Source organism: Lontra canadensis, unplaced genomic scaffold (assembly GCF_010015895.1).
Source record: "Lontra canadensis isolate GAN:19392208 unplaced genomic scaffold, GSC_riverotter_1.0 scaffold36, whole genome shotgun sequence".
Classification (NCBI taxonomy): domain Eukaryota; kingdom Metazoa; phylum Chordata; class Mammalia; order Carnivora; family Mustelidae; genus Lontra; species Lontra canadensis.
Window position 1 is genome coordinate 5,838,147 of NW_022631030.1, and position 18,582 is coordinate 5,856,728.

Sequence of the window (18,582 nt, forward strand, 5' to 3'; positions counted from 1 at the left end):
ATGACTCTACTTCTCTTTCCCCACCAACATCCTGTCAAAGAGGAAATGACCTGAATACAGGGAGAAGAAGGGAGGCTAAGAGGTGAGGTTCATCTCCTGCGGGCTAGTCGAGAGTTGAGAGCCGGGATTGGAGGAATGAAGGAGGAAATCACCCAGGAGCTGCTCCTCTGAGCACTGTGGGGGACAAACAGTGACTCTCTAATCTGTGTTTCATGTAGGAGTGAATGGGAGTGCACTGAACACTTATGCCAGGAAGGAAGGTATGAACTGTGGTCAGCCTAGGGCTTAAGCCAGTCTAGGAGGGACAAGATCTGACGAAGAGAAACCAGGGGAAGGAGGGGACTATTGCAATATCCAGAGATGGCCCACCCCGTGGCTCCTGCTTCATGATAGAGAAGACTGCCTTGGTGAGCAGGAGCTTGAGTGAGAGTGGAGGAGGGCGCTCGGCAATGGGCACATTTGGGATTTATAATTATATCGGCCTTAGGGAAGATTTCATTTCCATCTCAGCATGTATAGTACATAAAAGTCATCCAGTGCTCTTGCAAGTGGACCTTCCTTATAATCGTGCGTGTTGGCTGACCTGCTGCCTGGGAGATAAAGGTGGATCAGTCAATTTCTAGGTCTTTCTTTCCACTTGCTGCTCTCTGTAGGGTGGCTTATTCTTAAGCCTGCTTTTTTGTCCCCTCCCCCATTTAGTCCTACTCATCTCTAGAGACAGGCAATTGCACACGGCACCCACCAGGGTAAATTTAGGAATGATGTTTGGATAGGCTACTGCTTGACTTCCTAGAAAACTCAGGAAGGAGCACAATGGTGGCTGTGAAGACCCTTGTCCTTCCTGGGTGCCTGAAATCAGTATGGGTCCGGTGCATTGACTATGTACTTATAGGCTGTCCCGCCGAGGACTGGGCTAGGCTAACCATTCCATCCCGGACACAGATGTGATGTCTACCAGTGCTAGGCCTGGTACATGTAAAAAAAGCAGAAAGTGAGCTCTCTCTGTTGGAGGCTTCTCAAGCCACCAACTCATGTGAGCCACACATGTGGGACACACTCTCAACTCTTCCCCCACTTCTCGCTCCCTGCTGCAAAAACCACCAGGTCCTGCAGAGTGGACTCTCCATGAGCTTGTCCCACCCTCGCATGTCTGCACAGAGTTCAGGCCCTCCTGCTTCATTCCCCCGGACTTTTGCGTCCGTTCCCTGTCTGGTTTTCTGCTCCTAATCTTGACACGCTGGCCAGAGCGGGCTTTCTGACACGCAAATCTGACTGTGCCATTCCCTTACTTAAAACGTTTCGGGGCCTTCTCTGCAGAATAGAAATCCAAGTTGTTTTATTTATTTATTTTTTATTTTGTGGAATTTGTCTTGTTTTAAAACATGGCTTGAAGGGCCCTCTAAGGTCTATTCCCAGTGCGGAGGCCAGAGGAATTCTTCTAAAATGGAAGTCAGATCATGTCATTCTTTTGCTCTGGACAGCCTCTTGGCTCCCCATCTTGCCCAGCGTCAAGGCCAACATCTTCACAATGGCCGACAAAGGTCTCCCTGTTCTGGCTGCTATTATCTCTCTGGTATCATCCACCACCGCCCTCTCCTTGCTGTCCCTGCCCCAGCCATGCCAGCCCCTTGAGGTCCCGGGAGCACCCAGGCACACGCCACCTTAGGGCTTGGCTGTCACCTCTGTGGGATCCACCCTCATGCCAGAAAACAGTGCGGCTTGCTTCCTCATCTCAAACATCTCCTCCTCTGGCCGTCCTATTTCAAGTCGAAAACCTCTTTCCTAGCACTTTCTTAGTGTTTGTTTTATTTATTTCTTTTGTTTGTTCTTGGTCTCCTCAACTAAAATAGAAGTTCCTTGGGGCAGAGATTTGTGTCCATTTCACTCCTTGCTAATCCCCTGCTCTTAGAACAGAGCCCGACACGCAGAAAGGCCTAAATGGCCATCTGTGGAATGAAGGGACCAGGGACATTGCCCGAGTGTCCAGGCTCATCCCTGGCCACCCCTTCCCCCTGCAGTCCAGTAACACGCTCATGAATGCCCCCTCGTTCACACAGCTGTTTCTAAACCTCTGCCTTTATGCTCTTGTCCTGGAATTCCCTGCCTCCCCCCTGCCTTCGGCCACTTCTGCTCATCTTTAAAGACCCAGGGCAGGTTGAACTGCTTTCAGAAAGTCTTGTGTGATCCCCTGAGGCTGAAAATAGGACTCATTTACTGTTCTCCCTTTGCATGATCCCTGAATGCATATTTAAAATAGGATATTATAAATATCCATTTGTATCTCTCTTCCGCAGTAGACTGAGACCTCCGCGAGGGGCAGGGACAATTATTTTCTTTGTTCTTTATTTCTCAGTGCCCTGCATAGTGCTGGGTACCCAGCAGGCGTTTAAATTTGTTGGTTGTTGCTGAATGATTACATGACATAGCGCTGGCGTCAGGAGGTAACAGAGTGAAACATTCAGAGAATAACACCAGGGCAGCTTCCAAGCTAAAGTGTGGGGACTGGTTTATGGTCCACACTTCAGCGGGGAGGAGGGGAGAGACAGTGCTGTGGGCAGTGACACAGTCATGGGAAATATGGGACTTCAGCTGAGACTTCAAGAAATAAATTTAGAGGACAGGAAAGACAAGCTAAGTAGTCTTTCATGAAAAGTTTGGAAGCTAGCCCTAGAGCCAGCCAGGAAGGGTTCACAGCCACCTGGTCCCCAGAGGAGTCTCGAGTGGTGATGGCCATGCATGTCTATTATGGGTCCAGTGGACTGTGCTCCGCTGGCCCATGCCACCCGGCCTTTGAGGGTTCCCCCAGGCCTCGGCCTTCATGGAAGGCAAGCTTACGGGAACCCCAGGCAGTCTGGGGGGGGTGCTGTCTCTGGAGCACTGAGTTGCTTTGCCTCCCTTTCCCAACCTCAGCTGGACCCCTTGCCATGGCACCTGCTCACCTGCCTTTTACTATTACTGTTGTTGGCAGGTTAATGACCTAGTGACTTCCTTGCCGGTCACCTTAGACTTGGGGGCGGTGAAAGTCTACCAGAGCGGCATGTCTACTGCCGTGGAAACGGATTTTGGGCTCTTAGTGACCTTTGACGGCCAGCACTACGCCTCCATTTCCATCCCAGGCTCCTATATAAACTCCACCTGCGGGCTCTGTGGGAACTACAATAAAAACCCGCTAGATGACTTCCTCCGCCCCGACGGCAGGCCGGCCATGTCCGTACTGGATCTCGGAGAGAGCTGGCGGGTCTACCACGCCGACTGGAAGTGTGACTCGGGCTGCGTGGACAACTGCACTGTGTGTGATGCTGTCACCGAAGCACTCTTCTTTGGCCCCGACTACTGTGGCTTCCTCAACAAGACGGATGGCCCCCTGTGGGAGTGTGGCACTGTCGTGGACCCCACGGCCTTTGTGCACAGCTGTGTGTATGACCTGTGTAGCGTGAGGGACAACGGGACGCTCCTCTGTCAGGCCATCCAAGCCTACGCACTCGTGTGCCAAGCCCTTGGCATTCCGATCGGAGACTGGCGAGTCCAGACGGGGTGTGGTAAGCTGGAGTCCTGTCCAAAAGGAGGGCCATGCTGGTGTAGGGGGCCAGGGAGAGGGTTTCTGGGCTCCATCAAAAATCTCATTAAGACCAATGGCCCAAGAGTGAAGGGGAGGTGAAAATAACCAGACATTAGGAAGAATGAACAGTCAAAGGGTCTTTACTTTCCCCACCCAATACCACAGCCAGGAAATGAGAAGCCAATGATGAGCCTCATGGTCCGGGAACACGGATCACATGGCAGGAAATGCGTGGGCACAGGAAGGCCCTGTCCCAGGGATGGCTATCCCGGAGTTAGGCAAGATGGTGGGGTTTTCCAAGGTGGAGGCCGCAATCTTTGTGGCCATTGAGTAAACACAGATCCTGCTCTGAGTAATCAAAACCAGCCTTGGGGGAAGCAACTCACCTCCCAAATGGAACCAACAGCACTTGTCTTGTGGCTCTTTCTTCTCTACCATCCATCCCTCTAGTTTCTGTGTCTCTGGCTCTGTAGCTTTCCTCCAGCCCCCTGGTGCAGGTTGGGAAAGTGCTGTGGCCAGGGAGCATAGACCGTCAGGAAAGAAATCCCTTTATCTGAAATGCTAAGTGGTTAGGAAAATCCCCAATAGTATGGGGAAATTCAGTTTCTTTTGAATTACCTTTCACATTAAGTATTTTGTACCATTTAGTTGTCTTGTTTTGTCCTTCTATCCCACTTAAACTCTCTTGTCCTGGTCGTATAAATTTTTAAACTAAACAAAGTAACAGTTTCTTGGAATTCTGTTTTTGTATTTTTTGTTTTGTTTTGTTTTGTTTTCCTGGCCCTTGGTTTTCTCCATTGGATTACCCAGAACATTATATCCATGCATTTTAGATTCCCATGCAGGTGAGAAGGTTTCAAAGTTTCTTTCAGTTCAAGGCTAAAGGAAAATTTTTTTCCTATCAGTGTCGGTTGGATTCACAAAATTGTCATGTATCAGATTCAGTCCTTAGAGAACTGATCAAACCAGGAAGAGATTGTTTGCTTGTTGCTCAGTTGTGTGATGCCTGGGACACCCAAATCCTGACTTGAATTGAGATTAAAGGTGGCTTTTTTGATATAATATAAGACCCTTGTATAATCTAAGGGCATCCACATTGCCTAACTAACAAATCACCTGTAATAGCTATTTTTTTCACCTGGTGGTACTATTTTCCTATCTTCTACATTCCCCACCCCTCCCCCATGTTAGTGGGATGAACACTAGTCGATTCAGATGACTAGTGTACCAGTCCCCTGAGCCCCTGACTCTTGGATTCAACCAGACTCAAACATTTGTGTAGACTCACATGTTCTTAAAATAAGAACCAGAGGCTTCCGAGGCAAGAAGGGCCTTGAGGAGGCACGTAGTTCCAACCCAGTCTCCTGGAGGCACAGGCACACACATTCTTTTCAGATAACCAAGGTTCTGTCTTATTTTGAAGGTCCCAGAGTATTCTTTGGTCACTTGGGTATTTCGAGCAGCTCCCTGTTAGAAATTTCACGTTTTTCTAGTGCCTCCTTCCATGGTTACATGCTTTATTTGTCCTTCAAGTTAGATTTATTTCCTCCTAAGAATGTGCCGTGCTGTATAAGATCCAATCAACTTATATGCCCCTCCGTTGAAGATCTTAAAACATCTTGATGGTTGTAGATCATCTAATAGTAAATCAGTGTTGAACAACGCATCTAGTCTAGTTAGGATAGCAACTTGAAGTTTACTTCAGCCAAGGTGATCAAATAAGGGTCAAGTTCACAGTTCAATCACGTTTCCCAGGGGTTATCACAAAGCAGTGGAGTGTGTTTCTACAGATACCACCTCAAGTCTCTTCCCTGACGAGTGGCCGCTGGGCCCTCATTCTAGGAGCTAAATGGTCCAGAAGGAGCATCCTTCCTGCAGGCCCCTGTAGGTGCTGGAGCCCTGTGGTCAGCACCCGGGCACTCACCTGTTGTCGCGCTCTCTCCTCTCCCCCACATCAGTGTCCACGGTGCAGTGCCCGAGCTTCAGCCACTACTCCGTGTGCACCAGCAGCTGCCCGGACACCTGCGCGGACCTGACAGCCTCCCAGAACTGTGCCATGCCATGCACGGAGGGCTGTGAGTGTAACGAAGGCTTTGTGCTCAGCACCAGCCAGTGCGTCCCACTGCACAAGTGCGGCTGTGACTTTGATGGCCACTACTACACCATGGGGGAGTTCTTCTGGGCCACGGCCAACTGCACAGTGCAGTGCCTGTGCGAGGAGGGCGGGGACGTCTACTGCTTCAACAAGACCTGCCGGGGTGGGGAGGTGTGCGCCGTGGAGGACGGCTACCAGGGCTGCTTCCCCAAGCGCGAGACCGTGTGCCTACTCAGCCAGAACCAGGTGCTGCACACCTTCGACGGCGCCACCTATGCCTTCCCCGCCGAGTTCTCCTACACCCTCCTCAAGACCTGCCCTGAGCGGCCCGAGTATCTAGAAATAGACATCAACAAGAAGAAGCCCGATGCGGGGCCTGCTTGGCTGCGAGGACTTCGTATTCTGGTGGCCGACCAGGAGGTCAAGATAGGAGGAGTCGGGGCTTCGGAAGTCAAGGTAAGACTCCCAGTGCCCTAGTGGCTTTTGTGCTGAGTCTCGCCAAGTGAAGGAGCCAGTCTTCTGGCGTGCCTTTCTGCCTCTGACCACGAGTGGATTCCGGGAAGGCAATGACTCCGAAGGGGCTATTTCCTAATGTTCAGCACCAAATCAGTGTCTCAGAGGGTAGAACTGACTGAGGCTGGAATCTGGCAAATTAGGGATAGCTGTAGCAGGACTCGCTTTCTCTGTAAAAGCCGATGTTAGCCAGATGCTTACTATGTGCCAAGCACTATTCTAAGTAGTATCACCACCTAGTCCCATGAGGGATATGTTTTCATCCTCATTTCCATTTTACCTGTAAGACAACTGAGGCACAGAGAGGCTAAGTAACTTCCTCAGGAACACACAGCCATAAAGTGACAGTTGAGCCCAGGCAGGCTGGCTTCGTAGTCTGTGCTCTTTACCCTGTCCTATACTCACTTGCCTACATGTAGATGGGAACCCCTATGGGGTAATGCAGATGGTACGCACAGGGACACCTCCTGCCCCTCTGACCTGGCCTAAAATATTCACCATTAGGCATCCAGGTCATTAGGAATCATCTCGTGCCACTCTTTGTTTACACATGAAGCTCCCAAAGGGCTAAGTGGGGGATGGGGACCTCACAGCTAAGTGGTGGCAGAGCCGGCACGATGGGAGGGTGGGTCTCCCCACTCCCAGTCCTACATGTACTTCATACTATCATAGGAAGTCTAATTTAGAAAATAGAAGTCAACACAGTCCTGTGCCAGGAGATCAGAAAGCACACATCCACAGAATGAAGAGGCTGTTTTCATTCCCATCGACACACACAGATTAATTTATTGAAAGAATAGTAAATGGTAGATAGGTGGATGGACAACTAGACAATTAGATAGAAACCACATGCCCCCAAGAGGCTGGGACACAGGGACAGTCAAATTGGAAGAGAAGGAAGGAGCCCGAAAGCTGGGGAAGGAAGGGTGCCCTCAGTGAAAAGGAGCTGTTAGGCAGAAGGAAGAAGCCACATATATGACAAGACGAATTTTGCTCACATCTCACTTTTGTTTTGGGCTACCGTATGGTCTTCTGTACATGCAAATAAACAGCAAGTGTGTTGAATCAGAGGCATCGAAAAAGAAAGAAACAGAGTTGCCCATGAAGAAACAGTTAGTGTATGTCTGCCTGGTTTCCATAGCCCGCCAGCTTCTTGACATTTCTCAAAGGGGGCGTCCCAGGGCAGAACCATGTCTTGATTTCATAGCCTAGGAAATTGTGGGTACTCTGTGTGCATCCAGAATTGATGATAGTGATTTGGTTTTTCAGCTGAATGGTCAGGAAGTAGAATTACCCTTTTTCCATCCTTCGGGGAAGCTGGAAATCTATCGAAACAAAAACAGCACGACGGTAGAGTCCAAGGGTGTTGTGACCGTCCAGTACTCAGATGTCGGTCTGCTGTACATCCGGCTTTCCACCATCTACTTCAATTGCACCGGCGGGCTGTGTGGCTTCTTTAACGCAAATGCCAGCGATGAGTTCTGTCTCCCCAATGGCAAGTGCACAGACAACCTGGCGGTGTTCCTGGAAAGCTGGACAACCTTTGAGGAGATCTGCAATGGGGAGTGTGGGGATCTGCTGAAGGCTTGCAACAATGACTCGGAGCTGCTCAAATTTTATCGGAGCCGCTCCAGGTGTGGCATCATCAATGACCCCTCCAACAGCTCCTTCCTCGAGTGCCACGGGGTGGTCAATGTCACCGCCTACTACCGCACCTGCCTCTTCCGCCTGTGCCAGAGTGGGGGCAATGAGTCGGAACTCTGTGACTCTGTGGCACGGTATGCAAGTGCTTGCAAGAACGCCGACGTGGAGGTGGGCCCCTGGCGGACCTATGACTTCTGCCGTAAGTCTAAGTCGGTGCTCCATGATGCAGTGGTGCGGGAGGCCACCTGGGAGGGGAGGGAGTTGAGCTCAAAGACAGTTGGAGGCTTGGGTATCCCTTCCTCATCTGGCGTGTCCTTTGGAAGGCTCCTCACCCCAAACCAGACTGTTTCTCACCTTTATTTCTGTTTCTGATTACATGGTGTCTCTTCATTGTGGAAGGATTAGCCATCCTATTGACTCTGGGTTTTAGCTAGCCGGGATACACGTCATATCAAAGACTAGAAGCCTTTGTGATGGCTCCATCGGTGCCTCCTTTCTTGGCAAAGAACGGCTCCATTCTTTCAACAGAAGGTGATCAGTCAGAGTGCCTTTCACGGAGTAGAGATTAATGCTGCTCCCTAGGGTGAGCCTGACAATGGCTATGAAGAGAGTCCCACGTTGCTGTTTTTTCATTTTGTCCCCGGAGGATCTGACCCCTCTCAGCAGGCCCATGGCAGTGCTAGTAGTAATTAGAATAATTGCTGAGAAGCCCTGACATAACACTCGTGGCAATGGGGGGAGGCCAGGAGGAGGAGGGAGGTAGAAGGGCAGGAGGAGTGCCAGAGAGGGCAGGACCCATGCCCGGAGCAAGGACCGCCCCACCTGGGCTTCAGCACCCATCCCTTTCCCACCAACAGCCCCAAACCCAAACCAAGGCCACCATTAGGATTCCATCCTCTACATCTGTTCATCTCTCTTCTCCTATAATCTCCTTCTATGTTTGTTTATTTCTCAAAACTCTTTATTTTGAAATAATTGCAAAGTTATAGAAACATTGTATATATCTGTATACCCATTACCCAAATTAACCCACAGTTAGCATTTTGTCCCATTTGCTTTACCATTTCTCTTGAGCTCTCTCTGTTTGAAAGTTAGTTACATATATCACACCCCTTTGCCCCTAAATATTTCAGTGTGTATTTCCTGAGAATAATGACACTCATTTACAGAACCATAGTATAGTTACTGACCTTAGGAAATTTAACACTGATAGAATCATTTAATATCCATATTTCAATTTTGCCAATTAACTCATGAAGTCCTTTATGGCGTTCCCCCTTCAATATAGATCTAGTCTAAGACCACGTGTTATCTTTAGAACTATCAAGGCTCTTTAGTCTCCTTTAGTCTGGAATAATTCCTTAGCTTTCTTTCTACTTATCATCATTTTTAAAGAATACAGCCTCCTACCTTCTAAAACAGAATGGCCCTCCATTTGGGCCTGTGTTTCCTTGTGATTAGGTTCTGCTGCGCCTCCCCTCTCAGACTCCCGAACGGGTGGTGTCTGCTTTCCTCACGGTATCATGTCACATGAAGCACATGCTCTCTGTCCAGACTCTCAGTGGAGATGGGCACGCTGGTCCCCTGGTCAGGTGTTATCCAATGTCTCCAGTCCGTGGTCACATTGTCTTTGTTCTCTTACCACAAATCAGCTACCAGTGGGGAGACACTTTAAGACCATGTAAGTATCCTGCAGAGAAAGTGTGAGAGGAGATGATAAAGCAAATGGGGCAAAATACTAACTGTAGGCTGATATCAAAATCCCCCACCTCTATTTAGTGCCCATTGATGATCTTTGCTTGTTTCAGTCTTTTTAGCATGATGATTACAAGCTGGTGGCTTCTAGATCCAGCACTCTGTTCACTTATTTACCAAAGTGTAGATGTCATTCTACTATAGGTAAGAGGCTTCCCTTTTCTTCCATGTGTCTGCCTGTTATCCATCTCTTATTCATTCATCCATCCATCCATTTATCCATCCATCCATCCATCCATCCATCCATCCATCCATCCATTTATCCGTCCTTCCATTCATCCATCCAGCCATTTATCTACCCATCTATCCATCCATCCATCCATCCATTCATCTGTCCATCCATCCATCCATCCATCCATCCATCCATCCACCTACCCATCTTCTCTCAATCATCTTTTTATTGAAGTATAATTAACATATGGTATTATAGGAGTTTCAGGTGTACACTATGATTCAACAATTCTATATATTTCTCAGTTCTCATCACTATAAGTATATTTCTAATCGCCTTTATCTATTTCATCCCTCCTCTCATCCTCCTCTGGCAACCACCTGTTTGTTCTCTGTATTCTGGAGTTTGTTTTTTTCTGTTTATTTCTTTTTTCTTTTGTTTATTCATCTGTTTTGTTTCTTAAATTCTAGGAGTGAAATTATATGGTATTTGTCTTTTTCTGACTGACTTATTTCTCTTAGCATAATACACTCTAGCTCCATCTCCATCATTGCAAATGGTAAGATTTCATTCTTTCTTGATGGTTGAGTAATATTCTATTGTAGGTATATATATCACAACTTCTTTATCCACTCGGCTATGGATGAACACATAGCAACCTAAGTGTCAATCATCTATCTTATCAATATGGACACACACATTCCAATTTTTTCAATTATTTATATTTCAATTTACCTTCATTCATGACTTTGGTGTTAAAATTATTCCAGATTTGGCCTGTGGGAGCCCTTCAAGATGCTTTTGTCCTTTGGGCATGCCTTGGTCACTTTCTCACTTTCTGGTACAACAAGATGCTCCACATTTGTCCTGTAACCTCCCCTGCCCCAGACTAGAATCAGCCATTATTCCAAGAAGCCCTAATTTCCCCAAGTGGGGACTGTTCTTAGAAACCAAGATCTGAGTGAGACTTATCTATTGCTATGGGGGTATTCTTGCTTTGCCACTAAACCCTTTCAACAGAAACATCTTAGAGCTAAGAACACACACACACACACACACACACACACACACGCTACATACATACATACATACACATAGGCTTGTCTGTTTACATCTCTGCGTTCTGAGCTTTTGGAGCCCAAGAAGCATGTGAATGGTTTGGTGGTCGTCATCTCAGAGAAGGTGATGATATTCTTGGTGACCCTTAACCACAGCAGGGAGGGATGACTAGCAGACACTGTGAATCCTAAAGCTGGAGTTCTGGGAGCATTCATATGTCACCTACAGGGAGAGACACTCTAAGGTCTTTCCTGACCACCACATCTCTTGGGACCTTGTAATACGTTCCCAAAACCTTCTTTTTTACTCTACCTGCACATCCTCTCTGGTCTTCTGGGCAGCTTATCTACTATGATCTCTGTCCCTTTCCTGGTCTCTGCTTTTTGGTGCAGTTCGTTCACGGTACAGGGTTACTGAGCCTGCCCCCTACCAAATCCATTTTGTTGCCCTGTCAGGTCCACTGCCCTTTCAGACTATGAACTCTGCCCTGTAGACCATGTTTCTGGATTGCTTTTTTCGTGCACAGAGCACACTTTGGTGCCATAGTCAGTGTGAAGTGTGGTGGAATGGGGATGATTCCCTCTTTTCCTGGGTGTGATGGCTGCCCAGAATAGCTTCTTACCACCCCTCCTCTGCAGAGCTGGAGGAAGTTCTTTTTGGTGCCTTTTTTAGAGAGAGAGACATGGGGACAAAAGCAGCCAAGGGTCTCACAGGACCAGAGTGTACATGTTTGATTAAGGAAGACTTGGGTCCTAAGGGGTTAACCTGGTCAGGGTCTTGCAGGCTGGGGATTGGGCTGAGTAACAGCTGCAAATCAGGAACACAATCTTCTCTGGGCCCAGCTAGGGACAACCACCACTTCTATGTTTTGAACCAGCCCTCCTGTTGGCAGAGCCAGGCTGCCCAATTAAATAATTTCACAGAGGCATTTCAGAGGCTAGAGGAAGTTTTATTACTTCACGTCTGTATGTTCCAGACTTTCAGACAAATTCAGACAACACAATAAGTCATCAAGTGAGAGCCATTTAAATAAGTCATGTTATTTGCTATCACCATAAACCTGCAGTCAATGTTATAACACTCATAATTTAGAGACAAATGTGAAAATCCCTCTATACGGACATATTTAATCAGTGCTGAACTAGCCTTCAACTCCAAAGCCGTATGGTATTGTAGTCAACGGGAGTAGAGATAGTCCTTTAGCCCAGAGGAAAAAAGATTGGCTCTCAGAACCTAGTGCAGAACTAGGTTCTGTTGAGTTGGTACTTGTGGGCAGAGCTGTTACTGCCATGCAATTTATTTCTCTGTAGTGTCCTCTCTGTCCCTGGATTGTAAAGCATTATTAAGGAGTGAGAGTATGCATAAAAGCTAAAGAAAGTTCTAAAGAATTGGTACCTATTGTCCTAAGGGATGGTGGGGACCTTCGCAGATCTTTGGACTACACAGACTCCTAGGTAGATTTCTTTCTGGCTCCTGGATTCATCCATGCCCTGCCCAGGGCAAATTTTGGCAGGCTGAAATAATAAAAAGAAATGGGAAGACGACCCTGAAATCCATGGTGAGCAGCGTGTGCTGTTAGCATAATATATGCTGTCCTTTGTAACCCAGAGACTTGATCTATCAAGGAAGGCTTCCGGGCCCAAGTACAATATGAAATGAATCTTGACAGAAGTGTAGGATTTGGCTTTGTGAGGTCCATCCAGACTGGGGAGAGAATGTGAGCAGAGAAGGTGGGAGGGACCAGGGGCAGAAGGCAGTGAGGAGGTAGAAAAGGCCCGAGGGCACCAGGAGTAGTGACAGGAGAGACAAAGAGAAAGCCAATTTGTAGAGTAAAAATGCCTTCATAAAGTATATCCTAATAGAAGGAAGTGTGAATAGGGGAAAGGTTTTCTATTTATTGAGCTTCTTTTATGGACCTCATATATTAGGTCATTAATCCCCAGAATGACTGTGTTAGATAATTATCATCTTTATTTAATAAAAGAAGAAACCGAACTCAGAGACGATATCCATCTCTCTGGACCCAAAGCACTGGTTCTTTCCAGGACATTCTCCCTCCCGAGTCCTCGAGTCAGGGGACTTAGTGTTGGGAGATCCAGATTCGAATCTCTCTGGTACTTACAGGCTGGATTAAGTCATTGGACTTGAGTTTCTCATCTGTAAGACAGAGATGAGAAGACTTTGCTTACCTCCCAGGCTGTTGAGTAAAGTTACACCAAACTGTCTACAATGACACCTGGGATGTAGTAGGTGCTCACTAAGGCTCATAGTCTTGGACTCTTCTCCACAGAGAGCTAAGTGCCCCAGGAACACATGAGCACATGAAGGGTTCACTGAGCCTCTGAGCTCCCCAAATGAGGATGACAGTAGTGCTAAGCACACCGCATTCCCATGCAGCAGGCACACATACACACCACACATACACACCACAAGCAGCTAGTGAGTGCATACACACTCTCTCTTCACCCCTGTTCCTTGCTCAAGCCTGTCTTCTCCTTGGCCACCCTCAGCTCTGGAATGCCCGGAGAACAGCCATTTCGAGGAGTGTATGACGTGCATGGAGACCTGTGAGACGCTGGCCCTGGGCCCCATCTGTGTGGACAGCTGCTCTGAGGGCTGTCAGTGTGACGAGGGCTATGCCCTGCAAGGCAGCCAGTGTGTCACCCGCAGCGAGTGCGGCTGCAACTTTGAGGGCCACCAGCTTGCCACCAATGAGACCTTCTGGGTGGACGTGGACTGCCAGATCTTCTGCTATTGCAACGGCACAGACAACAGTGTCCACTGTGAGAACATCCCATGCAAGGGGGATGAGTACTGCATGGAGGAGGGAGGCCTCTACTACTGTCAGCCTCGCACTGACGCCTCCTGCATCGTCTCGGGCTATGGCCACTACCTGACCTTTGATGGCTACCCCTTTGACTTCCAGACCAGCTGCCCCCTTGTCCTCTGCACCACAGGAAGCAGGCCAAGTTCAGACACTTTCCCCAAGTTTGTCGTCACAGCCAAGAATGAGGACCGGGACCCATCCCTGGCCTTGTGGGTCAAGCAGGTGGATGTGACCGTGTTTGGCTACAGCATTGTGATTCACAGGGCCTACAAGCACACGGTGCTGGTGAGTAGTCAAGGCCAGACAGCAGGAAAGGAGCTGGGATGTGAGCGTGGGGGTTCGGGGTCAGCAGGCCAGGCTCCAGCTGAATTGGGCTAGCCTAGAATCCATGGAAAAGCACAGGCTGTTAGAGCAGAGAGGGGTCCCAGAGATTTTCTATTGCTTTATCTTATAGATAAGGACACTGAGCCTCAGAGAGAAAAATATTCTGCTCAAAGCACCGAGTTAGGAACAGAAATTGTATCTCTCCTAATGTAGCAGAGCATGTTGGAGAGAGCATAGACCTAGCTTCGAATCCCAGCTGGGCTACTGCTGTGTGTCCTCGGGCAGTCACTCCATCCGTAAAAGAGAACACGTGCCTAGCAGGGCTTAGACGTCTGTCAGTGGTACTGCTGCCCCATCCATCTCCTTCCCTTTATGGAGCCCAGGATGAGAGTCCCCTGTTCTGGCCTCCTTCCCACCTCCTCCTGTCTCCCCGTTGGCCCCCATGAGATCTGGGAGTTTAGGAGTCTTGTACACATCTGGAGCCTTCAGCGGCCTCCTACAATCTTCCTACTTGCACCTCGGTGCCCTCTTTCTACCCTCCGCTCCCTTGATGAAGATAGGGGCGGATAGGGCTGGAGGAGCTCTGTGTGCTCATCGTCCAGTCTGAGGACATCAGCTCCCACAACAGACCCAGCCCCTCTTTCTCCCTGGTCTCGCTCTGAGCCGAACCCCTCAGGAGTGCCAATGAACCAGCCAGCGGCCCTGCTCCGGCATTTTGGAGGAGCTGATATGGGGCGTGAGCCTCTTAGCACGATCCTCACTGATCTGTGGCGTAATTTATCTCTAAGGGGGTCTCCTGTTTCACCTTGTATACATTCTCTGAAAAATGCTGAGCTCTTACTGGGGAGTTCCCTGAGCAGCTCTCCAGATCTCTTTCCTTCCTTAGAATCTCCTCACCCGCCTTCTCTGACAGAGAGAAGCTTCCTAACTGCTTGCCCTTTCACGTTTATCCAAAAATGTGCCTTCTTGGCATCTAAGGCAGGGACTCGCCAGGCCTATTCCTCTTCCCTTCCTTGGATATGATATGCAAAGCCTGACTGCTTCCCTCGGCGCTTCCCAGAACCGTTGGCCCATGTAGCCATGGCCGCATGAATCGTATTTCCATTCCGGGGTGGGAGGTACTCGTGTCTGACTCGCTCAGTACTTGTCCTGGGCTTCTTGAGGGCAGGACCTCTGCCTAATTCTTCCATATGTGAAATGACTATCCAGCGCTCTGTTGTCAGGACACTCAACACATTTGTCAAGTGGATGAATGAGACGACATAGCAGCCCCTCTCTCCTACGGTCCCCAGGACCTTCATTTTGCTGCTGGCCACGTCCTCATCAACCTGTGGGATGAAGCTGCTGCGGAGGCAAGATAGAAAGACATCAGAAGCCTGGCCTGGAGCCACATAAGACTCCCCATATGTCCCGACAGTCGAGGCTGGCTATTGCAGGAACAGCGCTCGACTCCATTCTCCCATCATACATGTTAAAACAAACCCGCGGGCCATCTTGTCCCTGTGGCTTACGTCATGTGAGTCTTCGCTCCTCATCTGATCCATTTCTACCCTTAGAAAACTACATTTTCATGCTGTTCCTTATCTCCTTGACATTCAACACCCACCATTCTACCTTTTAGAGGTTTTTTTTTTTTTCTTTTAAAAGTATCATTTGCTCATAGGTCCTGTCTCATGCAGTGTATCATGAGACTGCATTTTCTTCCTTGTGTTACACACTCTTGGGCATTTAGGTGTATGGACCTCTGAGAGTCATATGCTGTTTTCTGACCCAGTTATTTTCACAGGGAGACCACTGGGGCCTTGTGAACACTTCCTCTCTTTTGTGCTGTCCCTGTTCTCTCCCGTGGTGGCTGATTCCCTGCTCTCCCTGCGTGTCTCCCTCCCTTGCTTCCTGCTGTCAGGCCAAGGCTCTGATGGGTCAGCTCACCTTCCCGGCATGTGTCCTGCCCTGGTCTCATGGGATGTGTTCATGGCTAAAGGCATGAGCCACGGGCACCACACTGCTTGCTTCTTCCCCTGTAAAGTGACGGAGAGGGAAGGCAGTATTCATTTGCTGGGGCTGCCATCACAACATATCACAGACTAGGTAGTTTCGAGCAACAGAACGTTACTCTCTCCCAGTTCTGGAGGCTAAGAATCCAAAATCAGCTCCTAGCTTCTGGCGGTTGTAGGCGATCGTTGGCCTGTGACAGCATCACTGCAGTCCCTGCCTCGTCTTCACATGGCCTTCTTCCCTCTGCGCCTTCTGTTTCCTGGGCCGAGTCGTGCTCCCCCTTTAAGGATGACAGTCTTTGGATATGGCACCCGCCCCCATCCAGTATGACCTCATCTTGACGTGATGCACCTGCAAAGACCCTATTTTCAAATAAGGTCACCTTTACAGGTATCAGGGTGGTGGTGGGGGTTAAGACTTCAGCCTGTCTTTTGTGGGAGTGACACAGTTCAACCCACAAGAGGGAGCGAGTAATGGACACCAAGGAGGAATTGATTAAAGGCGTGGAGAGGAGAATGCTGACCAGGGTACGTCTGTCTGTCTTCCTTCCTCCCTCCCTCCTTTTTTTTTCTTTCTTTCTAGATTTTATTTTATTTTTTAAATTAAGTATAAGGCATCATTTGCTTCAGAGACAGGTCTGTGAATCATCAGTCTTAGAGACAAAGGGAAAGAGAGAGAGCATGAGAGCATGAGCCGGGGGATGGGCATAAGGAGGAGAAGCAGACTCCAGGCTCAGCAGGAAGCCCAACCCAGGGCTTGATCTCAGGACCCCTGGATCATGACCTGAGCTGAAGTCAGGCATTCAGCCCTACTCAGCCACCCAGGTACTCCCAGAGTCCGTCTTTCTAAGTCACCCAGAAGTCCTAAGTGCTCAAGCTGCAAACCGTGTACAGCTTGCAAATCTCTGACATGCAGCTAGAGTTCAGGATACTTGAAGGTTCTTTTCTTTGGGGGCCTGAGGGATAGATTTAGCATTTACTTTGAATTATTAATATGCATTACAGGATCTGCTTGTTCAATGATTTGCATTTGTTTTTCCCGTGATGTTATTATTAGTCACCATCTCTCCCCAAGAGAAGAATAATGACCATCACAATGACAGCGTGCAATGAAGTGTTGGGGGAAACACAGCAGGGCCCCCCGGGTCACAGCTGGCGCTCCCAGAAGTAGAGGGGCCGTGGAAGTGTTTCCTTAGGCTGCAGGGTCCCTTTATGCTTCTGACCTTGCCTTGCACTAAGAAGTACTGAAGGATGTAGGGAAACCACTAAGACAAGGGATGCTAGAAATAAACATGCTATCCCAGCGAGGTTTACAGGGGTGAGCAGTGGAAGGCGAGTCACTCCTGAGGGCACCGCGGCAGCCCACGTCTCAGCCAGCCACAGCCAGAGCTCCGCAGACACTTGCTCTCCCCTGCCGTGGCCGCTGGGCTTCAGCACACCCAGGTGCTTCATGGTCTAGGACAAGGGGAAGGCTGTCAGGATCCTCACAGCCAGAGTCTTTAGTCACTTACTGGCCATCCTGTGGCCATGAGAGAAGAGTGAAGGTTTGAACATCACCCCAGCTCAGGTTAGTTTGATGGGCTTATATTGAGGCCCATTCTGTGCCAAGCTCTGGGGCAAGAAGAATGAATCAGAAGTGACCTCTGTCCCAAGAGAACTCAGAGTCTTGTGGCGGAGATAGACGTGTTCGCAGGTTATGGGGATGTCATGGAAAATGCTCCAAAAATGTGCCATGTCGAGGGTCATGAGCACACAGGTTGCCTCCTCCAGCCTCGGGGGCCTCAGAGAAGGCTTTCTGGAAGAGGTAACCCAGAGCTGAGCCTTAAAAGATTATGTCAACCAGGCCAAGAATGAGATAAAAGCATTCTAGGAAAAGGAAACAAAGTGTTTCCTTTGTGGGGTGAGGGGACCTCAGGACAGCTGGAGAAGCTATACACAAGCATCAGGGCCAGCCGCATAAAGGAAAGGTCTCTGCTAAAAATCTGGTATGTGGTCTTATTCCTAACACTTAGGTATTTGCAACACATGTCCTGACACTCATCCCCACACCCTGTTCTCTTTCTCTCCGTACCTTCCTGGTCCCTCCATCATGCTCTGCCTCCATACCAGCCTCTCCCTTTTGGTGTCTCCTCTCCCTCTGCTTCCTCATTCTCTCCATTTGTCCCTCACAGAGACAAAACAGTGGAGCTGGGATGGAGGTGGCATACATGGGCTTCAAAGGCAGAGAGAAGCCGAGCCTGCCCTTCTGAGTTGGAGGGGGTTCCTTTCTCGGGGCGCTCCTGGGCACGACAGAATCTGTAAGCTCTTTGGCTTGAATCTGGTCCTATTGCCTCCCTGCAAGGTCTGGGCTCCTGCTTGGCACCCCATAACCAAGGATACAGAATGCAAGGAAACGCAAGAGGAAAAGCAGGCTGGTACACAGAAGCATTTGGATGTACAGCTTTTAGTTTACTGGTGTGGGTCTTCCTGGCAGGCGGGCGTCCCCTCAGCCTCCACTTCCCTCTGTGACCTTGACATCCACACCCCCTGTGTCTGCACAGAACCCATATAGCCACCTCCGGGGCTCCTGGTTGAGAAATCTGTGCTCTCCAGGCACAGCCTCTCTCCTGCTCTGCCCTCCCGCACTCCTGAAATGACCTG

General features: G+C 49.1%; 1 protein-coding gene across 1 annotated transcript in view; it reads left to right on the forward strand.

The window, feature by feature from the left end:
- LOC116874222 (tubulin-specific chaperone cofactor E-like protein) overlaps positions 1–18,582 on the forward strand; it is a 156,950-nt gene that overhangs the window by 106,973 nt on the left and 31,395 nt on the right. Inside the window, exons 15-18 of the mRNA XM_032868757.1 lie at positions 2,969–3,539; positions 5,518–6,110; positions 7,437–8,010; positions 13,308–13,909. Of these exons, the coding sequence (XP_032724648.1) occupies positions 2,969–3,539; positions 5,518–6,110; positions 7,437–8,010; positions 13,308–13,909 (2,340 nt within the window). The remainder of the gene's footprint in view (positions 1–2,968; positions 3,540–5,517; positions 6,111–7,436; positions 8,011–13,307; positions 13,910–18,582) is intronic.